The sequence below is a fragment of the Embiotoca jacksoni genome, unplaced genomic scaffold (genome assembly GCF_022577435.1).
Source record: "Embiotoca jacksoni isolate LCO1_2020_lvr unplaced genomic scaffold, fEmbJac1.0.p SCAF_20, whole genome shotgun sequence".
In the NCBI taxonomy this organism is placed as follows: domain Eukaryota; kingdom Metazoa; phylum Chordata; class Actinopteri; family Embiotocidae; genus Embiotoca; species Embiotoca jacksoni.
Genome location: NW_027185341.1, coordinates 9,965,104 through 9,991,461, shown reverse-complemented (window position 1 = coordinate 9,991,461; position 26,358 = coordinate 9,965,104). Strand labels below are relative to the sequence as shown.

Genomic DNA, 26,358 nt, shown 5'->3' with positions numbered 1-26,358 from the left:
GAGATTCATTTACACACATGTAAATTATATAGATGTTCAATGGGTACAAATATAAGTATAGAGATGCATTTCGTTTAATATTTTAAAGTGTTTGAATAACCAAACCTACCTGATGAATATAGCAGCATTTTCTTAATCCTCTTTGGTGAACAGAATACAGAATACAAACATACAATATATCTACTTTAAAAAAAATATGTGTCATCGTTTCATATTTAATTACTGAAACAATAACATGGATAAAGAGAAAATAAACCACTATTTGACTGGCAATAGATGTACCATCACACAATTCAATATATAGTGTGGTACCGTAAGTAAGGTGATACATTGCAATATTTCAGTAAAAGTGTCACGGCATAAAGAACACCAGACATCATTATGTGCATTAAAACTGGTGGAGCTGCATTTGCACCTATCACAGTCCCTGTAAGATCCAACATCATAGCACTACTGTTAATGCATATCTAATTAAATGTTTTGGAATATGCATGTAATGTACTTTCCTCCAACATCATCTCGTGTTCGTTTTCTTTTTAAACATGCTTTATTGAAATTATACAACATAGAAGTACAAGAACAACAACTATAACAGAACATAAATCGAACAGGACATTTTAACGTGAGGGGGATTAAAATTTATACAAAAATCTTTAATTTAGAGCAAGCTGATACAGTTTTAATTGCTTTTTGCATCAGAAAGTGTTGAATTGAGTGAATATATGGCTTGAACACTTTGTTGAAGGCGATAAAGCTCGGCTTCTTACCTATTAATTCACATTTAAGGATATGAGATTTGGCCATCATAATGAAAAATGATCATGTAACCTACACCAGTGTTTTTCTATTCACGCAGGAGATCGACAATAAATTCTTCCAAAATAAAGTAAATCTTTCATAAATATTTTCAACAATGAAGATACATAGGTTTTGCCAGAAGTTCTTCACAAATGGGCATTGCACAACACAAAAACTACACTTTACATCAATGTCTTTCTTAAATATTTCCTTAATATAGTTTTTGGCTGGATAGAATTTACGAAGGAGCTTAAAATAAAAATAAAAGGCTTTTCTTCTGCTTCACATCGTCCACAAAAATGATCCCGGTATGAAATCGTCTCATGTTGTTTGTCAGCGTGGCGTTTTTTGTTTTAGTGGCGCGTGACGTCACTCCGTGGGCGTTTCCTGCGCGTGGCGGAAGAGCAGGTGCAGCACCATCACAACAACCGTTACCGAGGAGAAGGCTGCTGAGGCCGCAGAAAGGGCCTTCACGTTCACCCTCCTACAGCAGCGGTTCATCGGTTTAACAGTCGTGAAGAAGAAGCGTCGAGGGCCGTCGACATGACTCTGAACAAGAACCACTCGGAGTCCGGCGGAGTCATCATCAACAACAGTGAAAGGTGACCGTTAGCGGCTGTTACCGGAGGGGGGAAGGGGGAGGGGGGGGCTAACGGTTACCGTTAACCGCACGCGGACAACTTACACTCAGTCCTCCGGTGTGTGGGGGGAGGAACTCATTGAATAAATAGTGTGTGTGGTCCGGTGATGGAAGGACCCGACACACCGGGAGGACCGAGAAGTCGACGTTTATAACCGAGGTGAGACGCGCACGCGGCCGTCGCGCGGTAAAGTAACTCCATTGGAATTCTAACTTTTAGCATCTGCTAGCTCGTGCGGTCCCGTTCAGTGTGACGCGGCGGGAGACACGTCTCGTTTTGACTCGTATTTTATCGAGACGGAGCGACATGGTGTCATGACGTGTAAGCCGAATTGAAGAGTGGATCCTCGCCAGTGCAGGGCGACACCAGACATCCGCCTAAACGCTTCCCTGACGACCGGGGCGACACGAACTGTTCAAACCCTCTCGATCCTCACTGGGATATTCGCGTCGCGTTTTTCAGAACCGGGTTATATCGTCGCTTCGCAGACTTCCACACGTGCTCCGGTAAATACCGACGTGGTTTGAAACGTTGTGTTCAGTGAAATATATCGAGGATAAGACGTCGTTTGGTGTCAGCTGAGCTGCGTTGGCCTCCGGCCTCCTCCGTCTGCACTCCGGCCCGTGACCGAGTCACCGGACTCTTCTGGGACACACCGCCGTAACAGTAAACCCATTAGAGATAACCCAGAACCAGGAGGACCCGTGTGAGCTTAATCCTTTTACTCCAGTACTGTTTAGTAACTGGACAGTTACACAATAAACCAATTATCTCATTTTTAAGCTGTCAAGGCAAAAATATTGTGAAAGTGGGGCTTGAGCTATGTACTCCATCAACCAAATCACATTTGTAAAATGTAGACTTTTATTTTATGTAAATTGAAAATGTCACATTTGATCATTTGTGTTGCAAATAAAAACAAAACCAAAAATCTTGTTTTTGATGAAATAGTTCTCCTGTCTCGTGTCTATTTCTGTCCCCAGTGTGTTGATGAACTATGATAACGTGGAGCTGGTGTTCTGTGATGCAGACAGTCTGCCTGAAGCCTTCAGGAAGAGCAAGAAGGGCAGCATCTACCTGACTCCATACAGGGTGAGTCCCCGTCTCTATGCAGCCGCAGCCCGGTGCTCACATAACACCGACATCAAGAAGTACGTTGAGCTCTAAGTCTTTGAGGTCAGTAGCGGAAAGGTGGGAATGCATCCTGAATTCACGTCGGATGTTGTTGTTTTCTCCCAGATGATCTTCGTGGCTAAAGGGCGCGATGCACTGCAGTCCTTCATGATGCCCTTCTACCTGATGAAGGGCTGCGAGGTCAAACAACCTGTTCTGGGGGCCAATTACATCAAGGGCACCGTCAACGCAGAGCCTGGAGGTAGTGTGTGTGTGTGTGTGTGTGTGTGTGTGTGTGTGTGTGTGTGTGTGTGTGTGTGTGCGTGTGTGCGTGCGTAGTTTAGGGTTGCAACAGTCTGAGTTGTTCATGGTGTGTATCCGATTTGATTAAAATATTATTCTTAGTTACAATAACAAACAAAAGTTTGAAAAAAAATCTTTAAATTTGAAGTTGATATAAAAACAACAATTAAAAAAACCCCGAAATGCTTTAATGTAAAAACAGGATTTCACTGTTGTTGGTTGAGATGGAGGTCTTTTGAACTATTTTGTATCCAACTGCACCTAATTATCATTTTCATGAATGGATTCATCTGCTTAGTATTTTCTCAATGAACCGATTGATTGTTCTGAAAATAGCGAGAAATGCCGTCAGGAGTTCTCTAAACGATCACTTAAATAGTTGCTAATTTGCAAGCTGCAGGACAGACTGACCCGTCTGCACCTGTAACTCACTCACACACTCACTTATGTCGTAGCATAGTTTATGATCGATGTTGAAATGTTTACACGTTGTTTTCGTCGGTGGTTAAAGTAATTTAAAGTCATATTTTCATCTGCGTGGTGGGATGACGCTCTCAAAGATGGACGGACATGTTTGGCAGCAACTTTGCGTCCACAACGTGGAACATCTCGCGGAAGATCTGGATCTGTTATTTGAGGAAACCCTTATGTTCATTTTCAAGATATCCAAAGTTATCCGACACTGCTGATAACAATGACTTTTTCTGGGGTGGAGACGGTGATATGATCGGTCTCGCTCTATTTTGCCTGCTGTGTGTGTGTGTGTGTGTGTGTGTGTGTGTGTGGTGCCAGCTGCTGAGGCTGATGGACAGGCAGGCAGGCAGACAGGCGGGCAGGCAGGCAGGCTGACAGACAGACAGGCAGGCAGGCAGGCAGCCATGTAGCAGCCCAAGTGCAGGTACATGCGTGTCATTCAGGCTGAACATGCAGCACTCTGTGTCTGTCAGTAGCTCCATGTCACATCTCTTCCAGGTGGTTGGGAGGGCAATGCTTCGTTCAAGCTCATCTTCTCTGCCGGAGGAGCCATCGAGTTTGGCCAGTACATGCTGCAGGTTGCGGCTCAGGGTACGACTACGAAACCATACCAACAAACCGGTGGAGTTCTTGTTACTTTACGGACATCTTAAGTGATTCTCCTCCCGTGTTTCTCCACATCTCAGCATCCAGAGGTCAACCTGTGACTACTGGCTTCGGTGGATGCCCCTACATGGCTAACGGGGCCTACGCTTACCCTCCTCCGCCTGCCAACGGGATGTACCCTGCAGGACCTCCACCCGGCTACTCCTACCCCAACCCTCCTCCTCCAGGTAGAGGCTGGATGGAATAAATGCCCCTGTTCCTGCACCAGCTTCACGTCGTCTCCTTGTGTTTCTTGCAGCCTGTGTAATTTTCAACTCTCTGCTCCTGCAATCCAGGTGTATTCTACCCCAATCCTCCAGCGTTCGACGCCTCCGCGGCCTACATACCTCCACCTCCTTACTCTGCTCCTCTGGGCCAGCAGCCCCCACATGTCCCGGACCTCCCGTCATCAGCAGCAGGTCAGTCACTCAGACAAACGGGCTCTGACCGAGTCCAGCTCGGTGTGACGGGGTGTTCACGCCGGATGTTAATAACACAAGATATAAAAAAAAACTACAATCTAAAGAGGAAGCGATGGTTCTCAGGTGGTTTAGGATCAGAGCTGCTCTCAGATATTAGGACCACTATTACTTTTCAGATACTTTTAAATTATTAAATATTTGTTAACATTTTATTTATTTGATAAATATTTGATCATACACACATTGCACCTTCTTTTACTTCATTTTATTTTCAATCTGTAATCGTGCTGTAAACTTTCTGTTCACTTCAGCCGACCCGTGTCACAGTAAACATTTTGACTTGTTGCAGAAGGAAATGCACAAATGTAAATAAAACCATGAATGACAGCTTGATTCCATCAAAGTGAACAACCTTTTAAACAGTTGATCAAATATGTCCCAAAAAAAAAAGCATCAATTTCCAGAGCTCATGGAGATGTTAAGAGACTGTTGCTCACAAATGAAGCGCAGCACAGTAACGTGAATGGAGCACGGCGGAGCAGAAACTTCTGAGTAAACATTTCAATATACGTCCCTTGATCAGCCTCATCACCCGAGTTCAACACGTCTTTGCGACCGCAGGTCTCGTGTGCGTTTCCCATTTTACCACGAACCTGAAACTTGAGCAGAAAGAACACGAACTCGTGTCGTGTTTTTTGGGGAACAGAAGAAAGTGTCGGGGATCTGAATCCAGTGAGCGGTCGGGGAGGTTGGGAGCTGAGAACTAAAGACGGTCTGACTCCGAGGGAGGAACTCACGACCCTTTAAAGAAAACCCACCTGGCTGCTCCTGACCTGACGCGCCTCCGTCGGTCTCGGACGGCGACCTTCTTAACCCTCCTGTTGTCTTCGGGTCAAAATGTCCCGCAGCTGTGTTCAACCAAGTTCTATTTTATTTTCATATTTTTTGGGATCATTGGTGACGAGGAGGCTGTGAGGGTTTCTTTAAAGAATGATGACCAATGATCCCTAAAAATATAAAAATATAGAAATAAAATAGAACTTGGTTGAACACAGCTGCGGGTCATTTTGATCCGAGGACAACAGGAGGGTTAAACTATGAACGCCACTCAAACCACCTCGCCTTGTTTCATTGCCGTAGATTCTTCTGAAGCGTTTCAAGAGTCTCCGCGACTGATTTCCTGAGTACGACACAAAAATCTGATGCGCGCTTCCCGCTCGAAATTGCAGATGAACGTGTACCTCTCGCAAATAACCGGTGTGACGCCGACGCCGATCCAGTTCGGAGGAGTTCCTCCTTCACAGCGCTGCACACAGAAGTGCACAGTGAAGCCTTCGTCGCTCACGGCGACGCCGCCTCCTCCGTTCCCGTTTCCCTCCTCGCTTTCACCAACGGTCAAACCCGCGTCTCCATTAGCTCCGCTTGTCTCGTATGTCTCGGGGTTCGCCGGCGAGGCTCATGTTTAATGAACACCTCCTCTCTCTCTCTCTCTGTCTGTCTCTCTCTCTCTCTCTGTCTGTCTCTCTCTCTCTCTCTCGCCCCGTCCCAGCGGAGGCCAAAGCAGCGGAGGCAGCAGCGAGTGCCGGCTGCGCCGCGCTGCCTCCCACACACGTGTACCTGCCGCAGGTAAGCAGCGACTCCGCCTCCGCACCGGCACGCTGATGATTTACCTCCGAACGGGCCGACGTGTCCGATAACGGCTGGTTCGTGTCAGCCGCCTGCAACACAGCAGTTTGACTCCAGTTGAGATTTCTCCACTTGTTTCTTCAGGGTTTTAATCGGTCTCTTTTCTGGATGTAGACTTGACTAACGAGAGCAGCGACAGCCTTCCTGCTTGCAGTAACGAGGTTTTTAGAGCAGTTTTATCTCCACAATGTTGAAACGCGCGTCACTAGATCTGTGCCGCGTCATCAAGTCCGTTAGTTAGCTGATGAACAGAAAATAAATCAGCAACCGTTGTGATGATCCATCAGATTTCTTTTAAACTTTTGCTGGTTGCAGTTTCTCAGACATGAGGATTTGATGCTTTCTCTTTTCATTCATGATGGTAAACTTGTTATGTTTGTGGTTTGCACATTCAGTCAGACATACAATTCTCCCCGGAGAGAAGAAACCGCTGACCGAAGCAGAATCCAGGGCAGTTATTTTACTAAACACCTTTTGGACTACTTTCATGACAATATTTATTTTAAAATGCTCTATCTGTTATGGTAAAACAAATAATCACCAAACATTGTGAAAACAAAGTTTATAGTGACGCTATAGTGGCTTACGTGCTGTTCCTAATGTTTTGGCTCCCCTTATTTAAATGAAATGGGTCAACAAACTACGAGGGAAGCTGAAGGCTCGGCCTCCCATTCTGAAAGTAACACCTCAGTCTGCAGAAAGTCCGTGTTTACACTTCATTTCACTTTCTTTCGTTTTCTGTGCGGTGAGGCAGGTTCAGCCAATCAGTGATGTGATGTCACGCATCCTGACGGCTTCACCGCATCAGCATCAGTAGATCATCTTGTTGTTCACACCTCGCTGTCAGCAGTCAGATTTGGCATCTCGTACCCAGTTGGTAGTAAAACACGTGTTCTTATGAAGTGCAGTGACGTGTGCAACTACGTACGTGCTGTTAACTACGTACGTGCTGTTAACTACGTACGTGCTTTTAACTACGTACGTGCTGTTAACTACGTACGTGCTGTTAACTACGTACGTGCTGTTAACTACGTACGTGCTGTTAACTACGTACGTGCTGTTAACTACGTACGTGCTGTAAACTACGTACGTGCTGTTAACTACGTACGTGCTGTTAACTACGTACGTGCTGTTAACTACGTACGTGCTGTAAACTACGTACGTGCTGTTAACTACGTACGTGCCGTAAACTACGTACGTGCCGTAAACTACGTACGTGCCGTTAACTACGTACGTGCTGTAAACTACGTACGTGCTGTTAACTACGTACGTGCTGTAAACTACGTACGTGCTGTAAACTACGTACGTGCTGTAAACTACGTACGTGCTGTTAACTACGTACGTGCTGTTAACTACGTACGTGCTGTAAACTACGTACGTGCTGTTAACTACGTACGTGCTGTAAACTACGTACGTGCCGTAAACTACGTACGTGCCGTAAACTACGTACGTGCTGTAAACTACGTACGTGCTGTTAACTACGTACGTGCTGTAAACTACGTACGTGCTGTTAACTACGTACGTGCTGTAAACTACGTACGTGCTGTAAACTACGTACGTGCTGTTAACTACGTACGTGCTGTAAACTACGTACGTGCTGTTAACTACGTACGTGCTGTAAACTACGTACGTGCTGTAAACTACGTACGTGCTGTAAACTACGTACGTGCTGTAAACTACGTACGTGCTGTTAACTACGTACGCGCTGTTAACTACGTACGTGCTGTAAACTACCTCACGTGTCCTGCGTCTGTTTGCAGCGTCGTTGGTCCACGTCCTCTAAAATGGACACATTAGGGGCCGAAACAATATCATGACATGATGTCCGGGTATTTTCTTGAGATAACGACATATTTGACGACATGATAAAATCCTGAATAAAATGTGGTTATTAAAGTGTCAGTTTGAATTGTCAGAATAAACATAACAGCACGCCTTCAAATAAACATCAAGTTTGAGGTCGCCGTTCGTCCATTAATAAATGAGTTGTGAGCTTGTGTTGCTCTTTTGTTTCGTGGCGAGCCGCTCCGCTGCGTCGCCCTTCACGAAGCACAGAGTGTACCTGTCAATCAAACTGTGGCTTCCTGTCGGGCTAGCTGCTGGATGAGGTGCAGACGTTACGTCCTGCGGTTACGCTGACGACGTCATTACGTCAACGGCATACCGCAGTTATCGTGACATTTGTTTTCTATTGAATAAAAAATGAATGTTCACATTGAGGTGTCGGAGGAAGCTGCAGCTGTTCCTGAACACAAACCGCTGGACAGAAGAATCAGTGTTTATTATTGAGTTCGTTAAATAAACGTGTTAATTTCTGTGTAAAATAACAACAGCTGCAGATATTTAGGTTGGAGATGTGTTCACATGATGAGGTCATTTCCTGTCGGTGCAGAACCGAATCGATCAAACACATTTGAATCAAAATTCAAGCAGCTGCAACACAAGTGAGTCCAGTTTGTCATCTGGTACGCACGGTTTAAAAGCAGGTACATCTCCGGCCTAACGAAGCTCCTCCTCCTCCTCCTGGAACAGTTGACAGATCGCTCCTCTCCTCTCCTTCCAGGACAAGCCTCCTCCCTACTCTCCTCCAGAGGACAAGAAGAACCAGTAGACCTGCTCGCCCTCTCCTCCATCTCTCTCTCCTCCATCCGACCGGATCACTTCGTCTCTCATTCCATTAACTGAGCATCAGGAGGGCCAAAGTATTCCTTCTTTTTTTAACATCCTCCTCCTCCTCCTCCTCGTCTTCCTCATCTTCCCCCTTTTCTGTCCTCTGCTTTCCCGCCTGTTTACCTTTTTCTGAATGATTCCTATATCGTACTCATTCTCTTCAAAGCACCTTTTACTGGATGGAAAGCAGCGAAGTGGAAAGTCTTGGTAGCAATCTTTGAGATAGAAAAGATTGTTGACGGCATTACGGAGCTTTTTGGCTAAAACTTTGTAACCCGACGAGCTCTTTTCGTGTTTATTGCCTTGCGAGTGTCCCGAGAATCCCTAAACTTTAAAGCTCACCTATAATTTTCCATTACAGTCGATTCATCTCGACTCGATCTACTGATTCCTTCGCTAACCTGTCCAGAGGCGAGCCGAATGCAGTCTTTTATTTTTCTATGATTTGTGTGTACAGGCTTTTAATATGCAGACTTTTAAAGGGAGATATTTTTCTCAAGAACACTAAACCTTAGAGAAGCGATACCTTTTTTGTAAAGAGAGCGGGTGTCGGGGCGGCCCGCGACGCGTTTCAGTGGAAGAGCCCCGGCAGTGAGTCCCAGATCCTGGATTAGAGCAGAGGAGCGAGGGCGGCCCGGGCCCGGAGGGACCGACTGCCCAGAGGGATTATCTTTTATTATGCGTGAGAGCAGAGCAGTCACCCTATGATGTCACTTCCTGTTTTGTCATGCTCCTGAACGTTCTAGAAAAATAAACCGCACGGTCACCGCCAGCCCGCCTCACCGTCCATCCGTCCACCATCGAAGCGTCAGAGGACGTGGTCTCTGCTTCTACTGCTGCAGTTTGAGGTCTGATCTGATCACCGCAGTGTCTGAGCTTCTCTTCCTTCCTCTGTGGTCACTAATCTATATTCTGTATCTGTGGCACATCCGTGGCTGATTCTTTGCACTAGTGGAACGCTATGCATCGGGCTCCTGTTCGCTGTCATGGCTGTGTGTAAAATACCTCCATCCCCCCCCCCCCCCCCAAAAAAAAAGAAAAAAAAAGAAAGCTCTGTATTTATTCCAAACTAATTTATTCATGTAAAATAATTCATGTAAAATGGCTCAAGTAAGAAAAACAAAGCATGATGTCAAACTGATGCATGTATGCATTGGGAAGGATTTTATTAAATGGATCTTGATTCATGTGGAACAGAAGTGTCGGATTATTTCTACACCGAGTTTTGCCATCACGCGTCGATGGGTTGAACCGTCCGCTTTGAACATAGTGCATTTACATGTGACAAATCAGTCAGCAGGAGGGGTGTGTGTGTGTGTGTGTGTGTGTGTGTGTGTGTGGTTTTTACATAATGAGGCTAAAACAGCCTGAGATGTGTTTTCCCTGTCAGAGTCAGTCGTCCTCGTTTACACTTTCCGACGATTTGTGCAAATCCAGAGCAGTTTCCCAAAAACTGCTGCACGATGTCCTGAGTCCCCCAACACACCAAAAGTCACAACTGTTCTTTGTAAGTGCTCATGATCTTAAAAAAAAAAAGAAAAAAAAGACTATCTGTTGAACCACGTGGAGAGCAGCAGACTTCCAGGAGCAGGTTTGAAACTTGGGCAGCCGGCCGTCTGATCTGATCCCGAGCTGATTAAACGCTCTTCCATTCTCAGTCGTGATGATGTCACGCCCACAACCGGTCTGATTCACCGACATCACTTACGGTGCAACAGGTGGAAGAACTGGACGAGAGCCGGGCCGAGCCTCATGAAATGGAGCCGTGGCTTCCTGTCCCGTAAACACACACACGACACACAAGCTCACATCTCTCTGTGGGTATCTGAGGAGCAGGGCGCTTCATTTTTAGCTTTTAGCTACTTCAAGTTCAAAATATGTATTTCTTAAGCTCCAGCTGGGAGATTTCCCAGATGTGGCGTTTCATTCGCTCGCCTCCACCTGATTACAGCTCACGGCTTCGGTCTGATTCTGGTCCGGAAACCAACTAAGTTCACGTTCAGCTTTGTTCATCCGCTCTGAAGGGCGGACCAATCGGTGACCAGTGGGAGTGGCTAAGTGCGATGACTTGTAAGTTTAGTCACACATTATACAGTACACGGCGGTCAATGCTGATTGGTCGAAGGCTCCTCCGATAATTAAAAAAAACTACCTCAAAGTGTACGACTGAATCAGTGGAGCACCAACATATCACACACAGTGAATTCAGGTCTGGTACCAGGCCGGCTTTCTGTAGCGTTACAAAAACATCCATTCGTATTTGAGCTACTTGTTCTGCTGCTTTTGCCTTCTTACATGTTTACAGACGACATACCGAGTGAGTGTGGAATGAAAGATAATGCACACATCTCCAAATCTTAAACAATGCCAAGTGCATGGTTGTAGCGAGGATCAAAAAGAAACAACACCGGCATCAACGGATCCATAAACTGCAACAACAACAACAAAAAAAAATCCCACAATAAATTGTCGTGAGCGCAAGTGTTCAATTTGTTTTTGGCACAGGTAGTTTCATTAGTGTCCATCTGTATATTAGATTAAATAAAAGGAGGGATCGCTCACAAGCTCTGATCCTGAGATAAAGGAGCAGTGTGTAGGATTCACCTCTACAGTAGCTGCAAAACATGCCGTGTTTGGTTTGTCCCTTCTGTGCTTCCGTAGAAACATGTTCTGGCAACCAGGCGGGCGGTGTGGAGGAGGACCAGCTCCGTGTGTCATTCCCTATTATTATTATTATTGACTGTATTATTAAGGGTCATTCTGAGGCAATGAAAACACCGTGGTTCTTAGTTTCCGGTAATTAAACATTAATGAAAACATAATTGTGAAAGTTATATTCGGTATCTGCCAACAGATCCTCCTGAATCCTACACACCGGCCCTTTAAGAGGAACGCTTATTTGTTTATTACTTCTTAACTGCCAACGTGTGCCACTCACCCAAATCTGCATCTAGAACACTTCATCCTCGTCCTGTGCTGCACAGCAACAAGACGGATAGACGGATTCGCTGCTGCACTCGCCTGCTCCTCAGTAAGTGATAACTGTGTGGAAATGAGAGCGTTTTGTTTTGCCAGGAAAGGACCCGTCGAGATATCAGCAGCACTCGATCCAACACCTGTGGAGTCGTGTCGGGTCGGGTCGTCCGCCCGCGAGGTCAACCGGCCGAAGGAAGAGCTTCTCGTCTCGCGGCGGAACGGCAAAAACAATTCGCTGTCGTTGAAGCGCAACGATGCGACGCGCCGGCTTGAGATCGGAAGCGGACGTCTCGTCTAAAACGAATTCGGGTCGATACGGAGAAGATAAAACGGAACGAGGCAGAATGTAGTGTGAACTGGAAGAGAGAGTTTCATCCATTTCCTTCGCTAAGTCGTCGTCACGTGTTGAGAAAAGGTGTGAATTCGAGTGAAGTTCTTCTGCTTAAAACCACGGAGGAGGGCAGTCGATGTAAAACGGGGAAGAAGAAGAAGAAGAAGAAGAAAAAAAAAAAAGCTCCTAAAAGGTTTTGAGTGGGATCGTCCTCGTGGAGTCGGCTCGTAGTGAAGCGTCTCATGTGGAGCAGAGCGTGATGCTGACGCCCTCCCCGATCCAGCAGGCGGGGAACAGCTCCCGGTTGAAGACACAGTGGAAGGCGTGCAGCCTGGCCTGCCCTTCCCCGTAGTAGGTGAGCGTCCCCGCCTCGTAGTCCAGCAGCATGCCGATGCGTCGGTGCTGCGAGTGGCCGGTCAGCGTCTCCCGCCGGCCGTTGTGCCAGGCGCTGAGCTGATGCTCGTCCAGCTGCAGGCTCCACGACAGGTCGTTCATACCCACCATGCACCGCTTGCCCTTCTCCTTCCTGGGGATGGTCTCGTAGGTCACCTGAGGAGGAGGAGGAGGAGGAGGTGGGGGGGCGGGGGGGGGGGGCACAGACGGAGGAAACGTGAGCGCTGAACGCCTTGCGATGCGTCCAACGGTGTTTTGACTGATTTCAACCTTCACATTCGAGGTCTGAATGCTCAGCTGACAAAATATTCTGTACGATTTCGCCGAGTGCAGCAGAACTGCACAGAAAGTAGGAACGATTTACCTGTAAACGTCCTGGTGGGAACTGCTGGCTATAAAGCAGCTGTTTACTGAACCTGACACTTGTTTTTTTTTTTTTTTAAGTTTACTCTCGTCTGTAATTTTTGACACGTCTACAGCTGTGGAAGATCTCCGCCCCCCTCGCACAGTTCATTTATCGACCGCGGTGCAGAGCTCGACCCTCTTTAACGCCCGCAGCAACGATTCGAGCGATCCTGAGGCTGAACCGATGTGACCGGGTCGAGTCTGACGGTTCAGGTTGTGAATTACAAACCGGAATGTTCATATGTTGAATACCGAAGATGGATTTTAAAACAACGTGTGCATTTTTTAAAAAAATTTCTAAACAAGATTAAATTTGATTTATGACTGAGAGTGTGCCTATTTTTTTTAACAGTTGTATTTTTGTACAGTCTATTTTTCTTTTCATTTTCTTTTTGTTGCTCTTCTAATTTCTTTCCCAACCTTTATTTTAACAGTTGGTCTCAGCTACTTTTCCGTGTTGTGACTGATGAGCCTCTCGGCCGCAGCATGCGGTGTTTACCCCGAGGTAGGCCCACGGCTTGGACACCTCCAGCTCCCAGTAGTGCTGTCCGTGGGCGAAGCGCTGGAAGCAGAGCACCTGCCAGGTGTGATCGAAGCGGGCTTCGTGTTCGGGGACGCGGCGGGGCCCGGAGGTCAGGTGCTCCGCCCTCCGGTTCTCCTGCGACAGAAACAGGTGCCCGTTGGCTGTGCAAGGGTCAAAGGTCAGAGAGCACCGGTCTGCGAGGAGGAAGGAAGGAATCAGACGCACGGAAGCGGGAACTACAAACACAACTTGAACATACTTTAAGAGCATCGTAGGTCGTGAATTATAGAAAATGTCACGCGGGACTCACAAGCGGTGAGGCCCTCCTTCCCACCGGGGTGGCACGGAGCAGCAGGACTGGGAACCACAGCCAGGACCGGCCTCTTGTCCTGCGGAGAACCTGGAGACCGACGACCGGCATGAGGACACGGAGCAGACACCGAGAGAGAAACCCGTGAAGATCAACTCGTGGAGGGAAGCTCACCGTCTTTGTCCTGACCCACCGCCGTGCTCACGGCCTTCTCCAGGTCCTCGGACACCAGCTTGGAGACGCGGGACAGGACGTCGGTGACGCCGTTCAGTCGGTCCTGCAGGTTCGGCGTCGCGTCCGTGGGGACGTCCTTGAAACGCGGGACCTCTACGTGCGTCGATTCCTGTGAAGACGGATGCATTTCAAGGACGGCGTGGATCGTTTGGCGGGAGCTTTATAAGAGCGTGAGGTTTGAAGGGTTCGATCGATCGGTGGCGCGACAGACAGGAAGTGAAGGAAGCTTTTAAATAATAATTCAATTTAGGGACATTTTCTGCAAAAGCTGCAGGTGTCCGTCAGCTGAGCGATGTATCGATTGAAGGACACGTTCAGAGAGTTCAGAGACTTTTCCTGTTGCATGCGGGAGCTGAAACCTTTGTGAGTCCAACTTCGGTCACTTTGTCAACAACAGCAGCCGAGTGACACGTTTTCTAACGTCACCGTGGATCTGAAACAAAGAGCGCGGCGTTGAAATGTCTCCGGCAACGAAAGCAACGAGCCGGCGAGTGACATTTATTCTGTCCGAGACCAAACAACAGCTGCATCGGCTCGGGAGACAACCGGCCGGGTTTTCTTCGTCACAGTGCAACAGGACCGAGTCCCTGAACCTTTTGATCGCCCCTCAGAAAAAAAAAGTGTTGAAACTGTTTTACAGCGCCGGTAACGATCTCGAGCCGTTTCATCTCCACGTCAACAAACTTTTAACTCTACTACCGCTCGAGCGTTAACACAAACTCCTCAACCTAAGAGAAGGAACCTCGACCTCCGCTCTCGGGTCACTTCAAACCTCACGGCAGCAGGTAAGAACCGAACGAGCTCCCGGTGGCGTCGGAGCAGAGCCACGAACCCGGATGAGATCGGTGTCAGACAGGTCGTGCAGCGCTGCGATCCGTCCCCGGCTCTCCCGCAGGATCAGCGAGCGCTCCTCCAGTTCGGCCAGCCGGCCCTCCGCCTCCGTGACGAAGGCCTCCTTCTGCTCCTCCAGAAACAGCCCGGCAGCCTCCTGCTTCTCCGCCAGGACCTTCAGCAGGGCGGAGAACTTGGCGTTCACCCAGGTCGAAGTCTGCTCCAGAGTCACCTGTCGGGAGGAAAACGCCCGTTTACACGTCGTCCCGTCTTCATCGTTGGATGTACGCTCGCGCGAAACGTGTCGAGCTGCAGCTTCATCGGTTCGGGCCTCGACAACGGCGGCGGGAGAAGGATTCGGATCCTTTACTTATGTAAAAGTATCAATACAGCAGTGTGAGGAAAATACTCCGTTACAAGTAAAAGTCAAGTACGAACAGGTTTCAGGAGCAAAATGTAGTTAAAGTGTGAAAGTAAACGTCCCGGTTTGGTCCGTCGGATATATTATGATATGTGACTTCATTCGATTATTAAGAGTGACGCATCGGTGTGTCAGCAGCATGTTTTGTTGGAGCCGGCTTGAACTTGTTTACCTCCAGTTTTATACACGTGAGGATTCGTCGCTGAGAAGGGAACGAAAAAAAAAAAGGTTTTCGGGTTTTGATCTTTTTCTCTCTGATTTTGGATCATCTGAACATTTATTGAATTGAAACCGTTTGAGAAGTTCAGGTGGAGCTGCTGCGTGGCAGAAAACACGTTCACACTGCTGCTGTCATCTTTCACAACATGTTGAGTTTTAAAAGCTTGTTATATTGTAAACTTTGTCAAATCTTCATCTGTAAAGATGTCAAGCAAATAGAAGCAGAAAGTAGAAATACTGAAGTACGTTAAAAGGTGGAAAGTAAACGTTACTTCCCACCACCGGACGTGTCGGGAGAGACGCGACGTCTTCGTCTTCCCGTGTCCCCGCTCGGGACGACGACACGCTTTTGATTTGTGATTTATTCGGACAGCGAGTCGTACAAACGAGTCCGGAGAGACGCGAGCGGCCCTGAAGTCTCCTTCGAGGGAACCGTTTCCTTGGCGGTACTTTGACAGAAACTCCAACTGAGACTTTACCTTCGCCTGAGCGATGTTCTCCGCCAAGTCGTTGATGCTTTTCTGCGTCTCCTCCGCGAGCTTCGCCACCTCCGTGCTCTTCCTCTCCAGCAGCAGCTGGAACCCAAAAACGCGTCAAATTGCGTCCGTGAGCTCGACGCCACTCAAAGTCGCGCGGCGCGACGTGGACGGCGTTTAACCTACCTCTTGGTTCTCCCTTTCCGCCTCCAGCATGACCTTCTCGTGGCCCGCGCACTCGGCGATGGCACATTCGCAGCACACGGACATCTTGTCCCGCTTGCAGTAATAAACCAGAGGCTTTTTATGACGATAGCAGAGCGGCGTGGCTCGGGCCCCGTCGCCTCCCCTCACCGGCGGCTCTCTGCAGGAGGTGCCGCTGGCGGCCTCGGTCAGCACCGACAGGGACACGTTGCGTTTGAGGGCGGGCCGGGCGGAGAACTTTTCGCTGCAGATGGGGCACTGGGGGCCGATGTCAGACTGGCTCTTGGTGTCCCAGTGGGTGGTGATGCATTTTTTACAGAAGGTGTGACCGCAGGGGATCGTGACCGGGAAGAGGAAACGGTCCAGGCATATGATGCAGGTCAGGCTGTTGTTCTGAGACTCCATCTCTGAAGGAAGAGCAGACACCTCCTGTGGAAGAGAAAAACAACAACAAATACAAATCAGAAGTTGGTTATTACGTGATGCACTCGAAGATGACAGCGTCGTACCTTCACGCCCTCTCTGTAGTAACGTGTTACTGCCACCAAGTACCTTTCAAATTCACCCCGGATTGTGTTTGTGTGTCAGTCATCAGCCTGAACAACAGCGGTGATGTTCATCACGTGAACCGAGCCAGGTGGAGGAGGAGGAGGAGGTGGAGGTGGAGGAGGAGGAGGCTAACGTTAGCTCGCGTTAGCCCGCGTTCAATTCATCTCACGTTTAGCTCGCGCCGGGTCAAAAATACCGGTCGGTGTATGTAAACAGGTGACGTCACGTCACACCGGAGCCCACGTACACGCACTCACCGTCTCACGGCACGAAGACATCACCGGATCAGCTCTCACCGCCTCGACAGACTCACTCGGGCTCAGCGTCTGAAAACGGAGCAGCGTCAGGTGGAGCTTCCCTGATGACGTCATACGCAATAAAAGGATGCCTTCACGTACCGTCGAGAAAGTGACAAACACAAAAGGACCGAAACCCATCACATTGTGACATTTAACAATTTGTATATAAGATCACAACGTTGTCTTGTCTGATTTTATTTACGTACAAAAAAAAAAAAAAAGTTCAGCTGAAATAAACGTGTTTTACTGGAACAGTGAAGTTACTTCCTGTTTGTGACTATTATTGTCTTCCTGTTACAACGGAACGATATTTTAAAGCGCACGCGCTCGTTTGGCTCCTCTCGGCCACCGTATTATCTAAAAAAAGAAAAAAAAAGAAGAAGAAGAAGAAAATCACTCCAAGATGGCGCTGCGCACGGTGTGTACGGCGGCGCTCCGAGCCGGGACAGGTCTCAGGGTCAATCGTGCGAGGACACTTGTCACAACAGGTATCGTACCGACATCACCGATTTAGTTGTTGTTTACGTTTAGACGTCTCGCGCTCGGGCTTCTGGCGATGTGCAGCGTGTTGTGTCCTCTGTGGTGACGTCACAAGCTTCAACACGCACACGTGACAGTCAGACGTGAACCAGCTTCATAATAAATCCAACTCTTTATTTTATGAACAATGAATGTGATTTAAATGCTTCTTTTTTTTTTGTACTTAATATAAAAATCTCCATTTATTGCCCAAATATACAGCAGACCATAATATGCATCATCCTGATCAATACACACCCACTGTGATCACGTGGGAATATGTGTAGTAAATAATAGTCTATTCACCGCATCTGTGTGTTTATATACAGGTCTGTTTTATTACATTTAAATTAGAAATAAAACACGATATTTGTATTGCAGCTTTGCATTATTTGTGTATTCATCATTCGGCTGCTGTGACGACAGGATCTTATTTTAATCATATTAATCCCACTAGAGGAGAGATTTAATTTCTCTGCAGGTCGGTGGTGACGTGTGAAACGTGTCACGTGTTATCACCGGCCAAAAAACAACAACAACAACAACCAAAGTTTGAAATCAGCTGCATGTCTGACACCGTGTCACCTCTGGTTGTAATAATCTCTGAAACGATCACCCCGATGAGACACGTTACTGTGACTAACGGCCTGTTGTGACCCGACAGCGGCCCTCCGCCGGCGGGCCCGTCCTGCAGGTCCGATGCCCAACGAGGACATCGACGTCAGAAACGTGGAGACGTCAGAGAAGTATCGCAGCTACACGCGCTACTTCACACGAGCCGAGGAGGCCAACAACCAGCAGGTGTGGTGGAAGACCTACAGGAGCTACGTGGAGAAGGCCGACCCCGAGCACGGTGAGGAGGAGCAGGGTGAGGAGGAGCAGGGTGAGGAGGAGGAGGGTGAGGAGCACGGTGAGGAGGGTGAGGAGGAGCAGGGTGAGGAGGAGCAGGGTGAGGAGGAGGAGGGTGAGGAGCACGGTGAGGAGGGTGAGGAGGAGGGTGAGGAGCACGGTGAGGAGGAGGGTGAGGAGGAGCACGGTGAGGAGGGTGAGGAGGAGCAGGGTGAGGAGGAGCAGGGTGAGGAGGAGGAGGGTGAGGAGCACGGTGAGGAGGGTGAGGAGGAGGGTGAGGAGCACGGTGAGGAGGAGGGTGAGGAGGAGCACGGTGAGGAGGGTGAGGAGCACAGTGAGGAGCACGGTGAGGTAGGAGGGTGAGGAGCACAGTGAGGAGGGTGAGGAGGAGCATGGTGAGGAGGAGCACCGACGGGAAGCGTGACGTCACTCCCCGACCAACCCCGTTTTTTTTTTTTGTGACACCTGAACCCTCCACGAGGTCACAGCTTCAGGAAGCTCTGTTGTGTTTGAGTTGAAAACTTGGAAAAAAAAAAAAAAAAATCTAAAGGTACTCAAGAGGGTGATTAATTAAAAAGCCCTTAATCAGGTATGGCTGTTTAATCATAGTAAAAACTCATGGGCTTGTTTCCTTATAGGTGTTTGGTCAGTGGTCACATGACCAGTGTGGACCAATGAACTGTCAGCCAGTACAAGGGGAGCAGGTAAAGACACATGATGGGAAACGTAATGTCACGGACCAGAAACATTTATACTGACCAGAAACATTTATACTGACCCAGTTGTCCAAAGAGAAAAAAACAAGACACAAAGGCAGAGTTACAAAAATGGAGGCAAATCAAGTTCTCCATTCGGGTATTGCGTAGCTTTAAATGTCTAGATCCAAAATGATTCTCTTCGTAAGAGACTTTTCAACACGATCGATACCAAATGTCCTCAATGAATTAGTTTCCGTGGTTGCAGTTGGTATTGATTTTTTTTTTTTTTCAAGTTTTCAACCCAAATGGTTTGATCCCCAAACTGAAGAGCACCAGAGAGACAACAACTCACAGCCGCCGCCGCCGTCCACGCTGACCGTGTTTGACTGCGTCCTGTTTGACCGCGTCGTGTTTGACCGCGTTGTGTTTGCAGGTGCCGAGCGAGTGGACGTCGGGCTGCCGTACTACCGACCGCGCAGGACCAAAGAGGTGAGGGAGAGGAGGCAGGTGATGAAGGACAACAAGAAGAACGTGGAGCTGGAGAGGGCCTGTCGTCTGCGCACTTGTAAGAAGCCGCCAGTAAAAACTCTCTTCGGTTTGTGAGCGATGGTCCAGTGGGTTTGTGTCGGTGCCGTGAGGACACGTTGGTTCTTCTTCCCCCCAGTTAAGATCTCTCTGGATCGAGTGCAGGAGATCTGGGAGAAGAACAGCGGCCCGTTGGACGTGAAGAGGCTGGCCGACCACTACGGGGTCTTCAGAGATCTCTTCCCCGTGGCTTATTTTCTGCCTCAGGTGACGCTCCGCATCGGCTACGGCCGGGACGCCAGCGCTCGAGTGCATTATGGGAATCGGCTGACGCCTACGGAAGTACGTGGGAGCATTTTGACTCTCTTTTGTCCGCTCGCGTCGCCCTCCTTCAGACATCTTTCTCTGCTCGTGTCTCCAGGCGGCGTCTGCGCCTCAGATCAGCTTCGAAGCAGAGGAGGGCTCGCTGTGGACCGTCCTGCTCACCTGTCCAGGTCAGCGTCAGCGTCCCCCGACCGTCGCAGTGACTCTCAGCGGCGATTCGACAAAAGCCGACGGTGGATTTACGTTTGTTGTGTCGTCTTTTTTTTTCAGACGAGCATCTTGTGGACAACGAGGCCGAATACGTCCACTGGCTAGTGTAAGTTCTTCAGGTCAGCTTCAGGAACGACACACGTCGGCCCTGCTGCGTTCACATGGAGGTTTAAAAGGGGAAGTGAATAGTTCAATGGATTAGAAATACTCAGGTTACAAACATCAAATTCTGGTTGCCATCGGTTTACTTTATTAGAAATAAAAAGGTTTTCTGGTCAAATTGAAGCTCCCTTTCATTAAAACTAGTCACTCCTCCTCTGTTCGAGCTTCACGCCTCAAAACAACGTTCCTGCAGTAGAAAATTCTCTCCGTGTTTACTTCAAATCTGAAATTAACACCTGCACGTTGGAGCAGGATTTATTTATGTCACAACTATCCACCTTCTACAAGTCACCTGCACACATTCACCTCGTCTTCAGCGAAAGACGACAACAAATTCAAAAATATTTACTTGGACTGCAGTTTATCGTTACTTTCCTATTTCCTGGATTAATCAACTAAAATATGTGAAATATCAAAATATGAAGAACAATAATGGAGATGTAACACCTTCAAACGCCGTGTACGACCGAAACTCTGAAATCTCGACATTTTAAAAGCTGAAACCATCAACCGATGTCATTTTCTTTTTTTTTTTTTTTTAAAGAAATTTGATTACCAGTTAAATTAATAACAAAAGTAGAGTATTATTGTATGTTGTAAAATATGTTTGAAGGGGGGATGAAATCACTTCAAACGATATATTGTGAATCAGTTAAAGTGCCACTGCGAAGACGTGAAGCGTTTCGACTCCGATCACGTTCATTTGAAGTAATGCAGTCGGACACGGTCTCGTAGTTCTTGGAGAAAAAAATAAATCCTATGGAGTGACCAGAACAGTTGATTACAGGACAAACTCGCCGCAGTGTCTGTAAAACATTGAACGTGGACTTGGTCGCACTTGATGGTGGGAGTGTGTGACTGCAGCCGTGGATGTGCTGAAACTCTGCAGGGGAAACATACCGGGCGGAGCGGTGCAGGCCGGAGAGGAGCTGTGCCACTACCTGCCTCCCTTCCCCGCCAGAGGAACCGGTTTCCAACGCTACGTTTACGTCCTCTTCAAACAGGAAGGGCCCATCAGCTTCCGGCAAGACGTCCGGCCGTCGCCGTGGTGAGCAACACGCCCTCAGCTTAAAGTTTTATTGGAGGCTGAAAACGTTTTAGGAGCCACTGGTTGAATCTTGAACGGTGTGTTGCACATTTATGAAGCTGATCATCATGTTGTTGTTGTTTTTTTTTTACAAATTAGTAAATTAGTGGATTTAATGCCAAGCAAAGCTAATAATCTCCTGTCTCCAATAATACAGACTTTTTACTGGACACATTAGAGCGGTTATGGTATGAAGTCATGTGTTAGCTGACGTTCGAATCAGCTCCAGATCCACTGAGCGTGTTCGCCTCGTCTCCGCAGCCACTCGCTGGCGGATCGCACGTTTAAGACGGTGGACTTCTACAGAAAGCACCAGGACAGCATGACGCCTGCAGGTCTGGCCTTCTTCCAGAGCCAGTGGGACGAGTCGGTCACCGACACCTTCCACAACACGCTCGGTGAGTCCCGCACAAACAGAAGCACACGATGCGTCGGAGAGGCGCGGCGGCGCCACGTTTTGCCTGTCGATGATAAAGAGCGTCCGCTCGTGTCCCCGCAGACATGAAGGAGCCGGTGTTCGAGTTCATCAGGCCTCCGGTGTACCACCCTCCACAGGTCAAATACCCGCACCGACAGCCGCTGCGCTACCTGGACAGATACCGAGACGGGAAGGAGCACACCTACGGGATCTACTGATGACCAGACAAACGCACAGTCCAGGAAATCGCAACAATCTCTCGCATATGTGGAATTATGTTCATCACTAAATGTTGTAATGGTTCAAATAAAGCATTTTTCAACTGTGATTACATTATGTTGACCTCTGTGAAGGAGCTTATATTTATCTAACAGTACCAAGGATTCATTAATAATCCAGCCAACATCAGTCTCACTTCCCAGAATAGTTGGGGAGGGGAGGAGGGGGGAGGGCATTAATATATAAAGAAACATATCAAACTTTTGGCTCCAGCTGTTCTGCAACACTTCAGAACAAATGTGTTCTTGATTTACAAACCACCAGATGACGCCGCTGAGCTGAAATCCCTGAAGCTGACAGAACCGAGAGAAGCTTCAAGGCTCCCAAAGGTCTCATCTGACCACCATTATGGATAATCAGCACATGAAAGTTGGAACATCACATGAATCCCAGCAGAACTTTGTCCTCTGTCACTTTTTGGGGGTTTGATCAGCTGCTTCCTGAGTCATTGAAAGATGATCATACAGTAGATGTTTACCTTCTTAACGCCTCCAGAGGACAAAGTCTAAAGACTGCTGACCCTCGAGCATCACCACATTTACATGAATTTAGTGCACTTGACCATTTTGTCCAATTCAGCCTCAGTTGTACTAAAGTAAGCGAACATGCTAAACATTGGCACGCTGATTGTAAAACTGAATTTAATCATATTAGATAATAATGGCTCTGGACGATCTTGTTTAACGTCACGTAAATGTAGTGAAACAAAGAAGACAAAAAGCAGATTTTTACATGAGTTGCATCAGATGGAAATACTCAACAATCACTTCTTAAAACCCATTTTTATAGAATTGCTTTTAAGTGATGTCGTCCTTTTATGCAGTTCTTTTGATCCCCTGTTTTTGTTTATTTTATTTATTTGTTTGTTTTCTATTCCATTTGCTCATTTTGGTTATTTGTTAGGTTTTCTTGTGTTCACTACCTTTATGGTTTGGTCTTTTTTGCCTCCTGTTTTCTTAAATGTTTACCGGTATTGACGTTATGAATGACTATGCTTTGCTTCTCTGTAGAGCACTTTGTAAACTCTGTTTTTAAAGGTGCTATATAAATAAAGTTATTATTATTATTAATCCCCTGAATGAAGATGAGAGTTTAGTGTGTTTACTAGGATGTGTATTTATTTCTCTGCTCTTCTTTTCTGTCTCTGCTCTCCTGTTAAAAGGGAGTTTTTCCTTCCAGCTGTTGCTACGTGGGAATTGTTCAATTTCTCTACAATGTTATAAAGTTCTGTTCTGAAGACTTCATTATGTTCAGTGCCCAGAGATGACTTCTGTTGTGATTTGGTGCTATAATAAATAATTCAAGTTTCATTATTTATAGTTTGAATTGGATTTTTTTTTAAATAACTCTAGATTCTGCTGTATCTATTATATTGTGCGTAATGAACCCCCAACAAGTTTTCATGGGGAGACAATAAAGTACTGGACATGAATGAAATAGGTTTTATGCAAAGACAAAGATGGTAGACCTCTGGTAGAGTTAGGACACAATCCTGTCAATTAGTGAGACCTTTGGCAGATAGTAATATTGAGTGAGTTGAACCTTAATTTGTCACTTTGTGTGAACTGTAAAAAAACACGCAATAAAAAGCAGTTCACTGTCCAGCTTTCCTCTTAGTTACATTCTTCAATCCTTCTACAGAAGTCTAAACGGGAGAGATATCACTTCAATTTTCTTCCATTTGACGTTTTTTTCTCAGTGTTGATTTTAGTGTTTACATTTAATATTACCCACGCTCTTTATCAAACATGCAAATCAAAGTACTGTGAAATAAATAAGCTGATTGGCTGATTGTCACAGGAAGGGCTGAATCTCTACGAGCCAATTAAGAGCTGATGAGCAACAGCTTCGTGCCAACCTGCATGACGGGCTACTTAAAGCTCAACCGTTGACTGCAGTGTTACGTGGTTTCTGGAACAATGGGAGCTGTTCGGGCCTTGCTCATCTGTGTGCTGACCGTCTGTCTGGCCAAAGGTTTTGTTTTTCATTTACACTTTGTTTGAAGCTGATGTTGACTAAGTTGTCGGTGAACTGTTGTAAATGAAAGCGGAAGGTTTTATGATGTCAGACAATATATTTAGGCTGCTACAAGGTTTTGGTGTAACTCTGGAAAACAGCACAAACATTTGATTAACAGAAAATGTGCTGTCCGTAGGCTCTAGTTTTCCAGTTGGTGAGACAAATGTAAAGCTTGATGCCGAGCAGCAGACGAGCAAAAACGGTAAGAACACCGGTAACAGAATCTTTTATTGGGAAGTTGCTTTCTGATGTTAACTTGATGTCTTTTGCATCACAGACCTGTCTCCCAATGAGATTTCTATAAGGAAGGCCCTCCTGCTTCTCCAGGAGATGGCGCTAATGTTGGAACAAAATCGTAAAGCAGGTGAGCAGGTTCTGTAAAATCCTTCACATAGCTGAGCTCCACCCAACCCGCTGAATAAAGTTATTTTAGGTGAACGATACCAAATTGATGATCTGGCTTCAACTTGCCAGCATGTGAATGCTTTTTTTCTTTAGCCAATCTACAATTGCACAGATGTTCCCTAAATACCTACTGTAGTGCACACAAGCTTGTGTGGCTGTACTAGATTAATAAGTGTTGGTTAAAGCATTCTCATAAGATTTAGCTGAGACAATTGATTGTTTTACCTTTTGATTGGGACTCTCTGCTCCTCCTTAAAGAAACTAATGTCCAAGTCAAAACCTGGTAGCAGGGTGGACCTTGTCTAAATCTTGGAGGGTTTAATTTTAAAAGTTGCAAGATTCAGATCTGGCTCTGCTGTTGTGGTTCAACCAAAAATATCACTTTGATGTTGTGTACTATATTTATGAGTGCCTGTTTCTTTCTAGCTCAGTGAGCATCTCTGCTGGGTTTCTGTCCTCTGATCTGTTTCATGAAGGGCGGAGCTCTTTTTTAAAAATTTTCTCCTCTTAAATGACACCTGCACAAGAAAGTCTATTTGTGGGAAGCGCTGCATATTGTTCAAACCTTCTGCGATCTACTCAAAACTAGGGAGCAGACTACTGCTAGTTTACGAGCTATGGGTTGGAGACTCCTGGTGGAGAGCCTTTGTTCTTGGCACGCATTAACCTCATACTAGGCTACAACAGAAGGTCTGATCAAAACAACCTTGATCAGATGGTGTCAGTTTTAAAGTGCTATTGTCAGCTTCACTCGTGCATTAAATAATTTAAATGCTTTTACATTGTAGAGTTCCAATAAAACTGACTCTATTTAGTTATTGAAGAGTCTTTTGGGGCAAACCTAATGCCTGGGCTTAACTGTCAAGTAAAACTTTTTTTCCAATATTGAAGACTGTTGTATAAAGAAACTGCCTCGTCATTCTCAATAAAAAAAATGTTTTCCCCCCTTCAGTACAACTGGAAACCAATCAAGTGGAAGCTGTGGCATCTCTCCAGAAACCGTCCGTGACCAGATCACAGGATCTCAAAATTAAGAATGTTGAGTCTTACGAAAGTCAGAACCTGATGGCAAGCGTCCACAACATGGAGATCCAACTTGCAGACGCCCACGACGCGTTGAACCACACGGCTGTGGCCCACGACACGGGGAACCCCACGTCCAGCGCCCATGAATTGGGGAACCACACGGCCGACGACACGTCGAACCACACGGCCGGCGCCGACGACACGTCGAACCACACGGCCCGCGTCCACGACTTGTCAAACTACACGTCCGGCACCCACAACTCAGGGAACCACACGGATGGCGCTGACATGTCGAACAACACGGCCCGCGTCCACGACTTGTCAAACTACACGTCTGGCACCCACAACTCAGGGAACCACACGGATGGTGCTGACAACATGTCGAACAACACGGCCCGCGTCCACGACTTGTCAAACTACACGTCTGGCACCCACAACTCAGGGAACCACACGGATGGCGCTGACATGTCGAACAACACGGCCCGCGTCCACGACTTGTCAAACTACACGTCCGGCACCCACAACTCAGGGAACCACACGGATGGCGCTGACATGTCGAACAACACGGCCCGCGTCCACGACTTGTCAAACTACACGTCTGGCACCCACAACTCAGGGAACCACACGGATGGCGCTGACATGTCGAACAACACGGCCCGCGTCCACGACCTGGGGAACCAGACAGCCGGGGACCACGACATGTCGATCCCCACGGCCGGCGACCACAGGCCAGTGACTACTGGAGATCCATGGCCAGCAACAACAGAGAGAGTTGTTTGAGTTGGCACCTGAAGGCAGCACAGCAGATGCAGCTCATGCAAGAGACACTTTTGGACTTGGAACCCCACACTACTCTGTCCACATCAGTCACACTGAGGAAAAGTAGGGACTAGTTTTGAGGAGCCATGATAAAT

General features: G+C 47.2%; 3 protein-coding genes across 5 annotated transcripts; 2 read left to right on the top strand and 1 right to left on the bottom strand.

Annotated features, from left to right (window-relative positions):
• The first annotated feature begins 1,187 nt into the window (after positions 1-1,187).
• Positions 1,188-9,951, top strand: wbp2 (WW domain binding protein 2). Of its 2 annotated transcripts, none has more exons than XM_069156174.1 (8): positions 1,188-1,400; positions 2,423-2,531; positions 2,679-2,814; positions 3,828-3,920; positions 4,016-4,162; positions 4,271-4,393; positions 5,946-6,022; positions 8,646-9,951. In XM_069156174.1, the coding sequence occupies exons 1-8, from the start codon at positions 1,342-1,344 to the stop codon at positions 8,691-8,693; spliced, it is 792 nt and encodes a 263-aa protein (XP_069012275.1). In that variant the 5' UTR covers positions 1,188-1,341; the 3' UTR covers positions 8,694-9,951. The 2 variants fall into 2 exon arrangements, with proteins under 2 accessions (XP_069012275.1, XP_069012276.1); XM_069156175.1 differs by lacking the exon at positions 1,188-1,400 and adding an exon at positions 1,578-1,598.
• Positions 9,952-10,056: 105 nt separating this feature from the next.
• trim65 (tripartite motif containing 65) lies at positions 10,057-17,075 on the bottom strand. 2 transcript variants are annotated; one of them, XM_069156170.1, is made up of 8 exons: positions 16,882-17,075; positions 16,058-16,504; positions 15,875-15,970; positions 14,757-14,987; positions 13,865-14,033; positions 13,691-13,780; positions 13,357-13,574; positions 10,057-12,608 (listed from the first exon to the last, which is right to left on the bottom strand). In XM_069156170.1, exons 1-8 carry the CDS (start codon positions 17,059-17,061, stop codon positions 12,300-12,302), a joined length of 1,740 nt encoding a protein of 579 aa, XP_069012271.1. In that variant the 5' UTR covers positions 17,062-17,075; the 3' UTR covers positions 10,057-12,299. The 2 variants fall into 2 exon arrangements, with proteins under 2 accessions (XP_069012271.1, XP_069012272.1); XM_069156171.1 differs by having other exon boundaries at positions 16,628-17,074.
• Positions 17,076-17,291: 216 nt separating this feature from the next.
• mrpl38 (mitochondrial ribosomal protein L38) lies at positions 17,292-22,043 on the top strand. The gene is made up of 9 exons (XM_069156173.1): positions 17,292-17,411; positions 18,107-18,295; positions 19,423-19,554; positions 19,654-19,856; positions 19,936-20,008; positions 20,109-20,154; positions 21,100-21,258; positions 21,559-21,695; positions 21,797-22,043. Exons 1-9 carry the CDS (start codon positions 17,327-17,329, stop codon positions 21,931-21,933), a joined length of 1,161 nt encoding a protein of 386 aa, XP_069012274.1. The 5' UTR covers positions 17,292-17,326; the 3' UTR covers positions 21,934-22,043.
• Positions 22,044-26,358: the final 4,315 nt, after the last annotated feature.